Raw genomic sequence first — 15,259 nt, forward strand, 5'->3', positions numbered from 1 at the left:
TGATTGGACAAACACTTTAGAAATTAGCATAGTGGATCAAGCAAACATAAACATATATTACTTAATTATTTAACAATTATACATTCAGCTTTATACAGAAAGAAAAGTTTAAGATTTTTAAGATGTAATTTTCAGAGACTCTGGAATAGAGAGTTCTGAATTCTACTTACGTGCTTTTCTCTTTACTCCTCCAATCTCAAATCTTAAGTACAATTCTGTGTTAAACAGACCGGCACTCCAGAACTGATCTTCACACTGATGGTAGCTCCTCCCACTTGATCATGAAGTTAAAAGAGATTAAACTCACACCAACAAGTAACCTTTCAATCACTTCATTTTACTGATTTCTGTTTTTTTAAGAAAATGAAGCCTAAAACTAAACGACATCAACTCCATAAAAAAGACGTCTCTCTGAGCTTTTAGATGGTTTTAACTCTATTCTTCACATCTATGGTACTAACTGCTCACTCCAAGCTCTGCCCACAAACATGTACCTAAAGAAAGAGTGTACATACAGCTCTTTTACACTTTATTTCACACTACCGATATCTGATTAGCTAATTGCTTAGTGAATATGTAAATGAGAGAAATGTGGGCGTGTCAGATAAAGAAATTGAGTTAATAGTACAGTTTCAGGTTTGATGCTGGACCTACTGCTCTCCCTCTGTTTCCTCCACATGAGTATCAGCCAGCTAGCAATGCTAAAAGATCTGAAACTGGAAATCACTCATCTTAGTCTAGCGTTTAGACAGTCTAAATAAAACTGATCACTGCACTACTGCTCACTACTGATGTGATTAAGTAGGCTTTCTGAAAGTCTCAAGCAAATTGCCCTATATATTCCAAATATATTCCAAAATTATTTTGAAAAAGAATCTTCCATCTGTACAATACAGTTTTGGAGGTACAGTATTTTTGTGTGACAGTCTCTATAAAATGATTTTATTCTAAAGGTGGGAAGGTACATCAGAAGATCGGTAGAAATCCTGAAATCTTTGATCTCTGAAGGGCTTTGCTTTTATTTCAATTCTTAAAGCAGTATAAAAGGTTGCTGTAGTACTCAGTTTGGCCACAAGTGCACAACACTTCCAAAGCCCCATGGGACCACCATTAAGTCAAACACTCACACCTCCAAGTCCCCATTGAATCACCATCAATTCCATGGGGCCTTTGGAATTGTGTGCTCTTGTGGCCAAACTGAGTTTTACAACAACTCTGTTTAAAGTGTAAAAAATAGTAATGCCCTCCTGTGGATAAAATCAGTATTACAGCAGCTCTGTTTTGAGTATTAGCATGATATTAGAGATGTTAAACCTTCACAGAAGGTTCAACATCCATCATTATCAGATCAGACAGGCGGGCAGTCAGTAACTCGTAGTAAAACAGAGAGCTGGATTTAGTTTAGACTGGATTTATGGAGAACAGAAAATATTAAATATTATTAAAGTGTGATTATCTATATAATGACTCCAGCAGTATAAATAAATAAAACAGCTTAACTGAATATAGCCAGACTGCAGTAACTAACAGTGCAGGCTGTGATGTTAGCTTAGCTCGCTAGCTCGCAACAAAGCCTCATAGCCAGGCTTGAAGCAAACGTTCTGCTTTTGCTTTACTATGTGAAAAGTGAACGGTCTCTGGATACAACAGACTTCAAACAGGAACAGGTGATCTGAGAGATAATAGAGATTTACATGGGTTGTCCTACTGAAGAGGCTGCTGATGAGTTACCAGAAATGTAAAGACTACTGAATAAATGAACCCAGACTGAGCAGAAACCGCAAAAAAGACTAGCTGAGATTCTTGTAGCTTTCCATTAGGTTTACAGACTGCAAGCATGATTTTTTTGTACAGCAGTGTGAATTTTGTTGTAGCATGTTCGGGTGTCCTATAGCTTAAAAATGCCAGAACTTAGATATGTATGATTATATTCTAGTTACTAGTAGTATCTAGATTAATAGTATTGTTTATAATGCTGGTGTTTATATTGGGTTTGAAAGCGTTAGCGAAATGTTAAATAATTATGATACCTTGTTAATAAGTGTGGATTAGAATTGATTGACCCTGATCATGCCCTAGATTTCTCAGTCATAGCAGAGTAGGTGGAGTCAGTTATTGAGTTGCAGGTGGAGCTTCAGGTGTGTGGAGGGGAAATAGTCCACCATTGTGAAGAAAACTAGCGTGTTTATGTATAACGGAGAATAACGAGGGTCTGGGTATGAGTTTGGATTGCATTATTCCACACGGAATACCAAACTGACCCCTTGCTTAGTCTCCGGACCAAGTGTAGCCTGCCAAAAAAATAAAGGCAAAGCCACACCACAGGGAACCCCCCCCGAGAGGGTGCTGACCTTTTGCACGTGGTTTGTGCTATGCAGGTAGACCTACACTGGTCCCCCCGACTAGTCCCTGTTTGAGTGCTCTGTTCCATGCCGGCCCCTGGGATGGAGTGCTCTCTGAGAGACACGGCCTCGGCACGGCCTAGAGAACAAGGCGTTCTCTGAGGGCTTTGTCCTTAACTCTGCCTTAGGGTGTGGGCACTTTCTGGTTTGACCCAGAACATAAGAAAGTTTATATAAGAACTTAATAACTCTAAACTTCAATTTAATTTTAACTATATTTTTTTTTGCACAACTTTCTTCAGTACTTATACGGAAGCGATAGGATTCTACTCCGTGGCAGATTCAAAACTTATATAATAAGTTATTTCGTCAATTCACCACGATGGATAATGCTATTGATATCGAGTGTCTTTTATAGCCTCCGTGGCTTCGGCAGCGTCTGATTGGTCGACAGGTTCAATTGATATGCAGATGAGCGAGCAAAAAATTAGTTTTACGAATTTCGACATAGACCTCCATTTTAACGAAATCGCCCTCTCAATACAAAGGAATAGTCTCTCGCCCTCTCTCTCTCGGTTTTATATAGGAGGGGGCGGAGTCTAACCGAAATTCAGGAGCTCCCCATAGAAAATGAATTGGAGAGGATTCTGAGTGAAAGACTCAAAAACCGCCACTTCGGCCGACCGGCCGCCGACTCGGCTGAGGAAACCAACAAGCAGAAAGTGCAACAACTTACACACAGAATGTAAAGATCGAGAGATCGAGACAGTTTTTAAAAACTTTTTTCTTTACTTTGTTACTTTTAGGCCACACTTTAAAAGCAAAGTTTCAGAAAGTGCATAAGCATGATGTTCCACATGATTAGATCTTGAACTGCTCCACCAGGTCCATCAGATCTTCTGAAAGTTGTTAAACACTTGAAGAAACTTTTAACAATAAAATAAAGTAAAGATACGCAGTAACTTTAAGAACAAGTCACATTGTTTAATTTTCTCTTAATTTGACATAAAGGTTCTTTACCAGAGTAAAAAGTTCTTCACACCCACATCCCAATTTAAAATAAAACTGAAAGTGGTTCTTCTTTGGCGTCGCTCAGAAAACCTTTTGTAGCACCTTCGTTTTTGAGAACGCTGGCGTTTCAGGACCTTAAAAAGTGTGAAAGATAAAAAAATAGATATTAGACTCTGAATACATCACAGCCCAAACAAAACTCTAATAGAAGATTAATATTGTTGCAAGAGTTTCAGTGTACTGTGAAATATCTAAGAGTCGTTACAACCAGAATTTGCAGCGAGGTCTGTGTGTTTGTTACACTGTATAAATTAAGTCAAAAACTGACAGAGATTCTTGAGTATAAAACTCAGAATCTATGATACATAAACTTTACAGCTTACTAAAAAACTAGATAACTAGATAGTACAAGTAATTAGTAATCAGAGTGATCGGCTGAATCCTATTTCATAATTGATAATAATGCTAAATCAAAAGAAATAATAAACTATGGAGCAAGGCCAGCAAAACTGCAATTGACTTTTCATGCAATTTCACCTTCACAGAAATTTACAGTGCAGGAATAAAATTATGTAAATTTTGCATTATTTGAGTTACAGCACTCCCTTTTTGATGTTCCAATAAAATAAAAAAAATCACAATACATTACCCATGATAATGATGATATAACAAGTATTACAGAGTTACAGTATCATGATATCACTAGAAAATGATTTTATACTTCACGTCATCTTTTACTGTAGAGGATAAAATACCAATAAATCCATAATTTACTTATTTAGGAGAGTCAATTTCACAGAATTTAACAACCAATATTCTTCACCACAAGTTCACCCTATTCATTTGATTATAGCTCCACCATGTGGAGTAATGAAGCAATAACTTCAGATCAGATCAGGGGGAGAGTCTTAGGGAGTTTACAGCTCCTATAATTTAATAAAAATATTCATACTTGATGTCACGTGTCAAAGCGATATAATTTAACTGAAATGATGGGTTGAGTCAGTATATTGATATCACAATAAATCACAAGTCAGCATGTTAAGACTTTGTTAAGGGTATTTTAGCTTATAGAATTTGTCTTGGTTTGGTCTCTTTTTAAACAGGAATATAATAATTAAAATAATTAAAATAAGTACCTGACTTCACTGCTCTTCTCTTTGTCTGGAATTGCTCTGTTGGCATCTTGTGTCTTCGGAGTCTCATGTTTTTGTCGACAGAAATCCTGCAGAAACACAGCAGTGGACGCTTCCTGAAGAGCACTAGTGGAGGGGTGCAACAAACATTACTGAAAAGTTTCAGGGAAATCTTCACCACCAAAAACGTTTCATATAAAACTAGAAACATGCATTTATCCAAAGGAAACAGGTGTCCAGGTAAAGCAGTTCTCTCAGGTTGATATGGTGCTGCTAGGTGATTGCCAACTGATGCTATGGTGCTGATATGATGCTAAGGTTTTAAGGTGGTTGCTATGGTGTTGCAAGGTGGTTTCTTTGGTGTTACTTTGAGCTTTCTAAGGTGTTGGATGTCCGGTCAAAAAGCTATATACAAGTCTGGATAGAAAATTACTTTGATAAAATTCATCTATACTGTCAATAATAATAACAATAAAAATGTGTGGATGCGCCCAAACATTTGACTAATCTGTAAAATAAAAAGTCAAACAAAAAGATATAACTTAACCCTTTCTGCAGCATTGTTTACTTACCTTTTCACATTTTTTGTCTGAATTATCATTCATTTAAAGTCGGCGTAAGTGGGATTGATCTGATTACCAGGCAGATTAAAATGCTTGTAAAAGAGTTGCTGAAATATCAGATTTTCTGCAGTGATCAGATTCACTATGTGCATTTAAACTCAGTCAAAAAACAGCTTTGAAGATAATGAATTGCTCACAACTTTATTATTATTTTTTCTGCAAGTAAACAATACAGAGTATTTAATATTCTTGAAGTAAACAAAATTATTATATATAAAAAAAGATCCAGTGTAAATATTTAACATTCACCCCCACCCTGAGACAATAACCAGTCTGGACACTTTAATATGTCTGGATGCACCAAAATTAGCCGCTGTTTATGTCCAGAAAGGTGCCCACAATCCTGTGCATGTACAGATAATAGAACAGTTACATTCATAGCTTTGGTAAGAAACAGAGCCATTCCTCAGCAGAACTGTTAACAAGGAATGAGCTTTTGAACATCTGCATACTTAAGTTATGTTCAGACTTCAAGTAAATCTGATTATTTCTCAAATTAGATCTGTTAAGATGACTGTCTTAACTGTTATACAAAAAGGGGTTTGACTGGACATCACAAATATATCTGCATTGGTTGCTGTTGTATCTGCATGGGTTGCTGTGGTCTCTGCGTGGGTTGCTGTGGTCTCTGCGTGGGTTGCTGTGGTCTCTGCGTGGGTTGCTGTGGTATCTGTGTGGGTTGCTGTGGTATCTGTGTGGGTTGCTGTGGTCTCTGCGTGGGTTGCTGTGGTATCTGCATGGGTTGCTGTGGTATCTGTATGGGTTGCTGTTTTTTCTGCGTGGGTTGCTGTTTTTTCTGCGTGGGTTGCTGCGTTATCTGTGTGGGTTGCTGTGGTATGTGTACAGGTATATGCGTTAACTGCATGGGTAGCTGTGGTATCTGTGTGTGCGTGTGTGTTTGTTTGTTAGATAAGTGATCCAGACTCAGAAGCATCTCTTTAAATCTGATTCATTTTTTGAAAAATGCAATTACAAATTGTGTTACTAAATTGCAAAAATCACATTTTAGGTGATTTCTGGTTGTCCAGACTATGAAATTTGGATTAAGGCTTGCAGTCTGAACACAGCCTTAAAGACATACACAAAGACATTGTATCTTCAAAAAGGCAACTTTCAAGAAAAATGAAAAAAAAAATAAAAAGGTCTCATCATTCAATAGAAACATTCAGAAAAAAAATCACAAATTTTAAATTTAGTTACAATATAAAGAACAACTGCCAGATTTCACTTTATGTGGAGAAAAAAATGGCAATATTTTTTTTTTGTTACACCATAAATATTATATAATACCTTTAGCCCACACACAATATACTTTTTTTATTTACACTCACATTAACATGCAACTCTTATAGGAGAACTCTGATGTGAAATGGACGTGGGGTTTAGTGAAACATGATGAGTAAGAACTTTTGTTGAACAGCCTCCATCACTGTTTCCCAAATACAGACCTTTAGCCGATTCTCTCAACAGGCTCACAGTGCTAGAGGCACAGCGCTGCTCATGCAAAGAAATCACTATTTTTACTAAACTCAAATTTGCCTGGTTTTAAATGTCAGGGTTCTCAGAATTCTACCAATAAAGTGTGGAAATACTTTGAGTTTGTTATTGGTGTAAAAACAGCCATTTCTTTGCATAAGCAACGCTACGCCCCGATCACCAGCACTGTAAGCCTGTTGAGAGCATTGGCTAAAAGCGCTGTATTTGAGAATGTTAAGGGTGAATAGAGGTGGGCTATTAGACAACAGTTCGTACTCATGATCATGTTTCACTACAACAAAGTCCACTTCACACCGGAGTTCTCCTTTACAGAGCAACACTGACCACAGCAGATTCAAGCTCTTCAGGAGAACACAGCAGCTTCCCTATTGGCCAGACTGGGAAGTCCATGCCTAGTCCACGATCCTCAGTCGTGACTCAGTTGTATGTTTAACTATTACCAAGAATTTTGATAAACAATCACGATAATAATAAAAAAACTACTATTACTACTACTAATAATAATATAGTTAATATTGCGCTGAAGCAGAGAAGTGCAGAAAAGTGCTTACAAGTGCAGTGCAGGCTTAGCGATGACAGGTTATGCAGCTTCCTCCTCTTCCTCATCCTCCTCCTCGGGCGTGTAATCTTCATCCGTGGACTCGCTGTTGTCCTGCTCTTCCTCCTCTTCGCTTCTCATCTCCTCCTCATCCTCCCCATCTTCCTCATCTTCCTCACTGCCTTCATCCTCAGTTTCTTCTGTCTCCTCTTCATCCTCCACTCCCTCATCTCCCTCGTTACCGGCACCTGTGGAAGAGATCAGGACACGCAGTGTTAATGATGAGAAACACCAGTCTCATAGATCACAGCCAAATTAACCTACAGTTAGAGGAGAAATCAGTCTAACTAAAATGGGCACAGTAAGTTTACATTTACAAATGCTCTGTAAAGCACAAAATGTCAGAAATCACAGAAAAAATATATGATGTATTGCCTTGAAATGAGAAATTTCACTTGCTTTACGTAAGTAAGTTGCAGTGTTGGTGGAAAGGGAGGTAACCACAAAGTACAGCACAATAAAAATATTTTTAAAAAAAAATCTCAAACACACACTCTACAAATCAGATCTACAAACTCACACAGCGCGTCGATGAGCGAGATGATCTGTTGCCGTATGTCGGTAACAAACTCCTCCATTTTGTCTTCCATACTCGAGCCCAGAGTGTCCATATCCATCGGTGCACTGTGCGGCAAACACAGGGGCTTTTTCAGAAGCCTGTGGAACCTGAGGAACATCCATAAAGACTCAATAAATCATACAGAACCCCCCATCATACAGATCCCCCAATCACACAGAGCCCCCAATCACACGGAGACACCAATCACACAGAGACACCAATCACACAGAGACACCAATCACACAGAGCTACCACCTTATCTTAACACTTTTATATGTGAATAAATGAGTAATGGCTCTTACCTTTTGGCACTTACATTATACTCCTGTAAAAAGAGAAGACTTTAGATCAGTGAACAGAAGAAATGTAGAATAATTTTTACAAACATGAGGTAACCGCATGGCCTCCATCCACATGGCTGGGCACGTGCTTGTAAACGTGGGCACGTGTGCACAGTTTTGCAGCGCAGTTATTTCCAGTAACAGCTGAATTCACGCTTTTAATTCTAGAAAAATGCTTTTAAAAAGCCATTTAAATGCCCGATTAAAGGGCCGATTACTGTTGTTTTGCTATTTTCCTCGGATTTTGAGAGCTTGGCGCTGACTCAGCTCTTGATTGGTCTGGACGCGAGACAGTGTGAGGGTGGGGGCAGGGCTGGTGAATTCATGAGCCCTGCATTGTTTAATATCGTGATATATGTCATATCGTGTGGCCCTACTGTACATCAACAAGTACAGTTACATTACAGATAAGAAAAAATATATCTGGCTGAATAAAACAACCGAATTGAACAGGCACTCTTTTTCTCGAATGCTTTGGTTGGACGATGTAATCAGCTGACCTTAATAAACTGGAAAGGGTCGTGCTCTCGGAGCAGCTGCTCGATGCCTGCGTGGACGTCTCCCAGCCGGCTGCGGTCCTCAGTGATCCGGGTCAGGTTCTGCTCGATGCTGAAGTTGTGCTCGGCCTCGTGGTCGCGGACGCTCTGGCACATCGATGTGAGGAAAGCTTCAAGGCGAGTCCTCAGAGTCTCTCTGAGAGCGGTCACCCGCTGCTCAGATTCATCCAAAAAGCTCTAAAAGCAGAAAAGATGAGGAGAAACACAATCAGCATGAGACAAAACACACACGAGTGAGTGTCCATGACTAACAGATCCAGTTATAAGATCTAAAATACACACTAAATCAGTATCTAAATCAGTATCTAAATTGCTTATGAAGTGTTCTCTCAAGTAGTTTGGGAACACTCACACCGGTGAAAGTTGTGAGGTGTTATCTTGTGAATGAGCCTGATTAAACATTGGCTAGTTTGCGTACAGCAAGACCACATCAATTTATGGGAGTCAGACTGAGGTCTGATGTCAGTTGGTGTAGATGGATGGTACGTTCCATTTCTGAAGTTATATTGAGTTTGTTTAACATTCCTTAATCCACAGTGTCACGTGTGTACCTGGAATACATCATAGAAGGCTAATGTGGAAATGATGGTGACTGGGAATATATGGAATTCAAACTACAAAATAATGTGTGTGTGTGTACCCTGTTTTGGCGTTGCACTTCATCCTGGTCCTGCATGTTTCTCTCGACTCGTTGGATCTTCCTGTCTGCTTTCTGGAGCTTCTTCTCCAGAGAATCCTGCAGAGAAGCACCCCACTTAAAACCCACTTTAAACATAGCACAAAAAGTACGAGAATTTGTTTTTTGGTAGATTATTTCTTTGTTGTAAAACTATTGCTTGTAATGTCAGTAAGTCAAACGAGTCAATTGCAACGGAATAGGCTGTTTGGGATTGGCAGAGAGGATTTAGCCATCCACATTCTCATCCCTGCTGCTCAGCTCACAAACGCATGTTTCTTACAACTGTGGATCCATTTAAAAGAGAAAAAAATACCAAATCTACCAAACACAAATTTTTGTTTGGTAGATTTGGTATTTTTTTCTCTTTTAAATGGATCCACAGTTGTAAGAAACATGCGTTTGTGAGCTGAACACCTGATCCTCCTGCTGTACTGTCCTATTCTACAGCTTATAGATGATTACATATCACTGATACCAAAATACAGAAATCAATCGTATGTAATGGAGAATTGTTTGCATAGAAGCTTTAAACAAGAAAAACGCCATAACTCGCCTATTGTCCCACATTTTTCTGCCACTATTCTCTTCTGCTCTTACAATAGATCCACCCGCGAGCAAAAGCCCAAACACAGCCCTGCTGTTCCCCTGTATTCCAGAGCTCTTCAGTCCACATGACTGTGAAGGAAGAGTTCATTTTGCTGTTTTGTATTGTGTAGCTAAAACTATACTATTCTAGGGTTTTAGTCACCTGATTGTTTTGTTGTGCCCAGCACATTTGGGACTGGTTTTACCACTGTGTGTTAATGTCAATTAGCCATCTTACTAGAAACGAAAAGCACTGGAACCTCAACAAAGTCAATGAAACCTGTGATCATATACTGTATACATTATTGAGTGCTTTAGATCTTTAATGATAATTCTGACTAATCAAAAAGCATCAGATTTACACAGCATTAACCAAATCATAGCCAGATTAGGTTAGTTTAGCTTAGCCTAGCCAGGGTGTTGTGTCGAGTTTAACGTAGAAATATGTGGTGATTAGCAGGGATTAGTTTTACATGGGGAGGTACGGGTAAAATAATTATTACCAAAGTTTCTTAGTAATTTCAGTTCTGTTCGAATGAATCATGACAGATGTTTTTTACTATATTATTATTTTTTTTTTACTTAATAATTGCTAGAAGCAGGTTATATGATGTCTTTAAATTCTTTTGCCAGTAGTTACAGGATGCTGTTGGCTGAAATGCGTAAATCGAGTAGCTACTCCCATCTCAGTCATTTATACTCCGGTGAGAATTAATCAAAACTATTTTGTCCTGTGGAAAAAATACATTATTCCACCTCCTGAGGTAAAACTAACCCCATCTGAACAGTGCTTTAGTGTGCATTTGTGAATGATACAGCCTACCCTCATGTCCCTCATGGCATTCTTTAATGTTTTGATGGAATGTCCGCTGTGGCCTCCCTCGATGGTGCAGGCATTGCAAAGAAAGGATCCCTCATCCAGGCAGTAGTACCGGAACATCTCATCGTGCTCCACACACTTCCTCTTCTTCATGTCATGAAGTGGCTCCACCAGGGGGTGCTCCCGGAAGGCAGGGAGCTCCAGGTGGGGTTGCAGGTGCTCGGGACACATAGACACCTCGCACTTCAGGCACGTCTTGACCGCTGTACTGCCTTTGCTTGTGTTAGCAGCCTCTGGGGGGCAGTAATCGCAGCGCACCCCCTCTGCCCTGTGGGTGGGGCTTTGCCTCCTACAGTCGGGACGCTGTTCGGCACGGTTGCGTTTCCGTAAGCTATCTGCTATATTGGCGAGCTTGAAGTTCTTCTGCCACGGTACCGAGCACCGGTGGCTCTGCCGGCACTCGGGACAGCGCAGGCGTCCTCGCTCAGAGCGGCTCTTCAGCCTCCGCAGGCACGGCAGGCAGAAGTTGTGTCCGCAGGGAAGGAGCCGGGGGTCGCGGTAAAGGTCCAGGCACACCGGACATGTCAGCTCCTCCTCCAACACGCTGGTGTCCTCCACAGCTGTCGCCATGATACGAGGGTGGCAGTGAGGAATGGCAGGTTTCAAAGGCGAGTGGTTCAAAGCACAAGTTTCCTCTTAGACTCTGTAATTAGAAGAAGAGAGATCAGATTAAATCAGATCAGATTAGAAAAGATTAGATTAGATCTCTTAAATACACACAAAAAAGATTCAGTCAGAACCACAACTTTCTTCTCTGAAGGCCAATTTTTACTTGTGTTGAGTCAATGCATTGTCTACGGCTTGGCCTGTGCGTTTATACTTCTGCTTTTTACATTACATTTAATTACATTTGTAACGTGCAGTAGTGCAATAGTGTAACGTGCAGTTACACTAAGGTATACTAAGGTATAGGGTTATTACTGCAGCAGGTCTGAATCCACGCTTCGATGTTCGTACAGCTGTTTGCTCTGGTAAAGACTATTGCTCAGTCAAAAAATACTTTTTGTCACTTTTCTGATATTATGTGAACCAGACAGTTTTTTCTTAATACTGAAACAAAATGTCATGATGAGCAGACTAATAAAAATGTGTCCATCCCAAAATGACTTGGTATAAAATCTTTATACATTGCCTTCCATTCCTACTGTAAATTTAACTATATTATATATTTTACCATTGGTTTACATGGATTCTACTCTCTCTTATAATAAATGAGACATTATTCTGTAAAACCTCCCTTTACAGATATCTATATTTACTTTATTACTAGTAAAAATAGAAATAGAACTCCAGATATTTACACTGTAATTCTCACTAATATAACTATATTCACACTGTATTTCTGACTAGCCCATGTCCACATGCGTAAATCAATTCTGAACAGTACTAATACTTAATTTAATTTTGGCTAGTTGTAATGTGCATTTAGGGTATGTGCTGCATCAGATCTCTATAATATCATTTTTAGGGCTCTCAATCAACCAGTCACCAGGCTCTGTGTATTAAAAAGAAATTAGAATAAAAAAAATAAATAAAAAGAATTACAGCAGGACTTCAGGGCCACAACTGGGAGAAATATTAATGTGACTGAAGAATTTAAATGTCAAAGTTTTTAGATTATTAGGATCTTTTAACGTGTTAACATTGACAGCACTAATAAATATTATTGCTAATACTATATTATTTATTTCTAAAATTAGCACCTTTAATAGTCAAAATAATAAGGGACATATCTATTACTACTTCTTTTACTAGTAAAAAGTCTAATTACAGATATCTGTAATGATCTAAATGTTTTACTGGTTAGAAGCAAAGTAAATTATCTGTAATTGTAGTTTCTGTTTGTAATTAAGTAATTACAGTTTTTTATAATACTTTTTAACTGGAGTTTTTACTAGAAACAACGCAGCTCATTCATGTTATTTTCTTATTGTGGACAGATGACTGTAGTAATGTAAGGCTAAAATCCTGATGTAACGTACATAACAACAATTTCATAACTTATATTTTAAGATTTTGTTCTATAAATCAGGTCGAAACTACTTATATGGAACGTACAAAATTAATTTAAGCATTCCAATTGTTGAAATGTTTGGAACAGAGCTGTGGAAGCTAAAATACACTTTTTTAAAGGCACCAGTTTAGTTTTATCTCCAGCACTAACCTTAAAGAACTCCTACACTCTTTAAGATTTAATGAACACACATTCACACACTGTTCTGTAGAGATGCTCTTTAGTGTGTGTCACTGTAGGAAGTTAATGAGTTAAAGGAGCTTTTAGAAACATGACATTTCTCTATTATCAATTATTTATTTTAAGTTGGTGGTGACATATGACTATTTACAATTACATTCAAAATATATAGCTAATATTTTCTTACTGCTCAATACTGCTTTACAGATAACATTAACAAAACGAAAGTGAGAGGGAGAGTCAGGTGACCACACTTCCTCTGTTGTAATAAACAGAAAGGCCCTGAACAAACAACTATGAACAGCAGAAAGGCCATGACACTACTAGACTACACACACACACACAATGATTTTCTTATTTATTCACCTGATTAGCCAAGCCAGTATAATATAAGATAATTCTAGTGTGTACTGAATAAATCCTGTTTAAAACCCCTCATTAGCAGCATTTATGCTGATTCATGCTAATATCATGCACATTAAATTAGATTAAAAAAAGCTCATTTTTAACTCAAATCAGGACCTGGGAATCAGTGCATTCCTGTTTACATTAATTATAATCTTATGTTTTTTTTAATATTTGTACAAAAAAAAATGATTTTGCTTATCAATTAGTGGTGTCAATCGATTAAAAGATTTAATCAGATTAGTCACAAAAGAATTTGGTGATTCATTACGATTAATCCCAGCCTTTCTCATTTTTAAGACTCATTCTAGTAAAGTACGCTTTTAGTAATGGATATTTAAATTAAAATAAATAATCAATGTTAGACTGATGAAATTAACTTAAATCCAGAATGGTGCTGCCAATCATTTAATTTATTGTAATTAAATAACTTTCTTATGATTAAATTACATGTGTTAAGGGAGGAAATAAACGCTGGTGTAGCTCCATATTCCACATTTAACTTGGAAAGGAAATGCACCAGCAGCCTTGTGAGTTTGTGTATGATGTGTTTATGTCCCTACATACTGCTAAAAAAAAACGCAAATATGTCACCAGGCTCTGAGTGAAAGAGAATGTGAATTAATGAATTACGGGAGAAGGTTGCAGCTAAACTTTGATGTGATTAATCTAAAAAAAAAAAACATCAATATTAATTTCCAGATGAATCGCACTCATGTAAATACACTGATATTGACACCACTATGTATATATACACAGGTTGGGTAACATTACTATTACTATTATTAATACTATTAATAATTAATACTATTTACTATTTTACACTTTATTTACAGTAAAGTTATTGTAAAGAGCCTGTCCTGGTCAGCAGCATGTTTGGTTTAGTGTTGACAGGGTTAACACTACTGAGAAATCCTACAAATTAACAACTCACTCATATAATTAAACAGGAAATAAAGTGACACACTGATATTATTCACTCCTCATTAACTAATAAGCAACACAAGCCGGTTAAACACCAAAAACTGTCCAAAACACCCACTAATTAAAGAGTTAAAGCCCGCAGTTGGTTAATGAGTTAGTTAGGGTAGTTAACAGCAGTAAGGTACAGGTGATCAGTTAATAACAGCGCTGCTCTCAGGCTGCTGGTTAATCTCTAGCTTTACTGTTTCTCTGAACATGAACGGGTCTAATCCTCTGTTTAATCCTCTCTCAGGCGGCCGCTCTCACCTCAGGGCCGGTCTGAAGCTCCTCTCAGGTGGGCTGCTGTTCCTCCAGCTCCGTCGCAGTTTCTCTCCTGAACAGAAATAAATCATTATTTATATTATTTATACTGCTGGAGCTCGAGGCGAGGGCTGCGTGGTTACGTAGCGCCAGTGACGCAGCCGTAACGCGTTTAGCTCCACCCGTATTCAGACCGACACCACGCCCTTCTGCGCGCTGATTGGCTGGAGTCTGTCCCCTACCCTCACTATGATTGGTGGATTCTTTTAGAGTGCACTGTAGTACCCAATCCTAGAGCGAGGGAGCGGGGTTTATCGGAAAACGGGCGGGAAATTATTATTATTATTATTATTATTATTATTTAAAAAATAGGATTATCAGAATATTAGGTAATAACTTTTTATTTTGATAGCAAATATTTAGATGTGTTTTTTTGTGAGTATATATATACATATACTGTTGTATGTAGATTATAGAATAAAACAGCAATGTTCATTTTACTCAAACATATTCCCATATTTAGCAAAATCAGAGAAACTTATTAAGAACCTGAAGAAGAAAAAAAAGAAAATAAAAATGTACACTGTTCTCATTTCCCATTATATATCTACTATAGACAGATTATATT

At 38.1% G+C, this 15,259-nt stretch overlaps 1 protein-coding gene across 3 annotated transcripts; it reads right to left on the reverse strand.

The window, feature by feature from the left end:
- Positions 1–3,126: 3,126 nt before the first annotated feature.
- Positions 3,127–14,761, reverse strand: zgc:92594 (RING_Ubox and BBOX domain-containing protein). 3 transcript variants are annotated; one of them, XR_007429527.1, is made up of 9 exons: positions 14,638–14,761; positions 10,752–11,451; positions 9,305–9,400; positions 8,608–8,841; positions 8,069–8,091; positions 7,728–7,873; positions 7,161–7,395; positions 4,493–4,578; positions 3,127–3,487 (listed from the first exon to the last, which is right to left on the reverse strand). XR_007429527.1 is itself a non-coding variant. In XM_049472412.1 (7 exons), exons 2-7 carry the CDS (start codon positions 11,376–11,378, stop codon positions 7,190–7,192), a joined length of 1,332 nt encoding a protein of 443 aa, XP_049328369.1. In that variant the 5' UTR covers positions 11,379–11,451; positions 14,638–14,761; the 3' UTR covers positions 5,235–7,189. The 3 variants fall into 3 exon arrangements, 1 of the variants encoding a protein (XP_049328369.1); XR_007429526.1 differs by having other exon boundaries at positions 4,493–4,615; XM_049472412.1 differs by lacking the exons at positions 3,127–3,487; positions 4,493–4,578 and having other exon boundaries at positions 5,235–7,395.
- Positions 14,762–15,259: the final 498 nt, after the last annotated feature.

This window comes from Astyanax mexicanus, chromosome 25 (genome assembly GCF_023375975.1).
Source record: "Astyanax mexicanus isolate ESR-SI-001 chromosome 25, AstMex3_surface, whole genome shotgun sequence".
Classification (NCBI taxonomy): Eukaryota; Metazoa; Chordata; class Actinopteri; order Characiformes; family Acestrorhamphidae; genus Astyanax; species Astyanax mexicanus.

Excerpts from the sequence above, each read along its gene's own strand:
- zgc:92594 (XM_049472412.1), bottom strand. The coding sequence starts at position 11,378 with ATGGCGACAGCTGTGGAGGACACCAGCGTGTTGGAGGAGGAGCTGACA. Across the intron at positions 9,401-10,751 it reads ATGCCATGAGGGACATGAGG|GATTCTCTGGAGAAGAAGCT; the intron begins GTAGGCTGTATC and ends GCTTCTCTGCAG. Across the intron at positions 7,874-8,068 it reads TATAATGTAAGTGCCAAAAG|GTTCCACAGGCTTCTGAAAA; the intron begins GTAAGAGCCATT and ends GATGTTCCTCAG.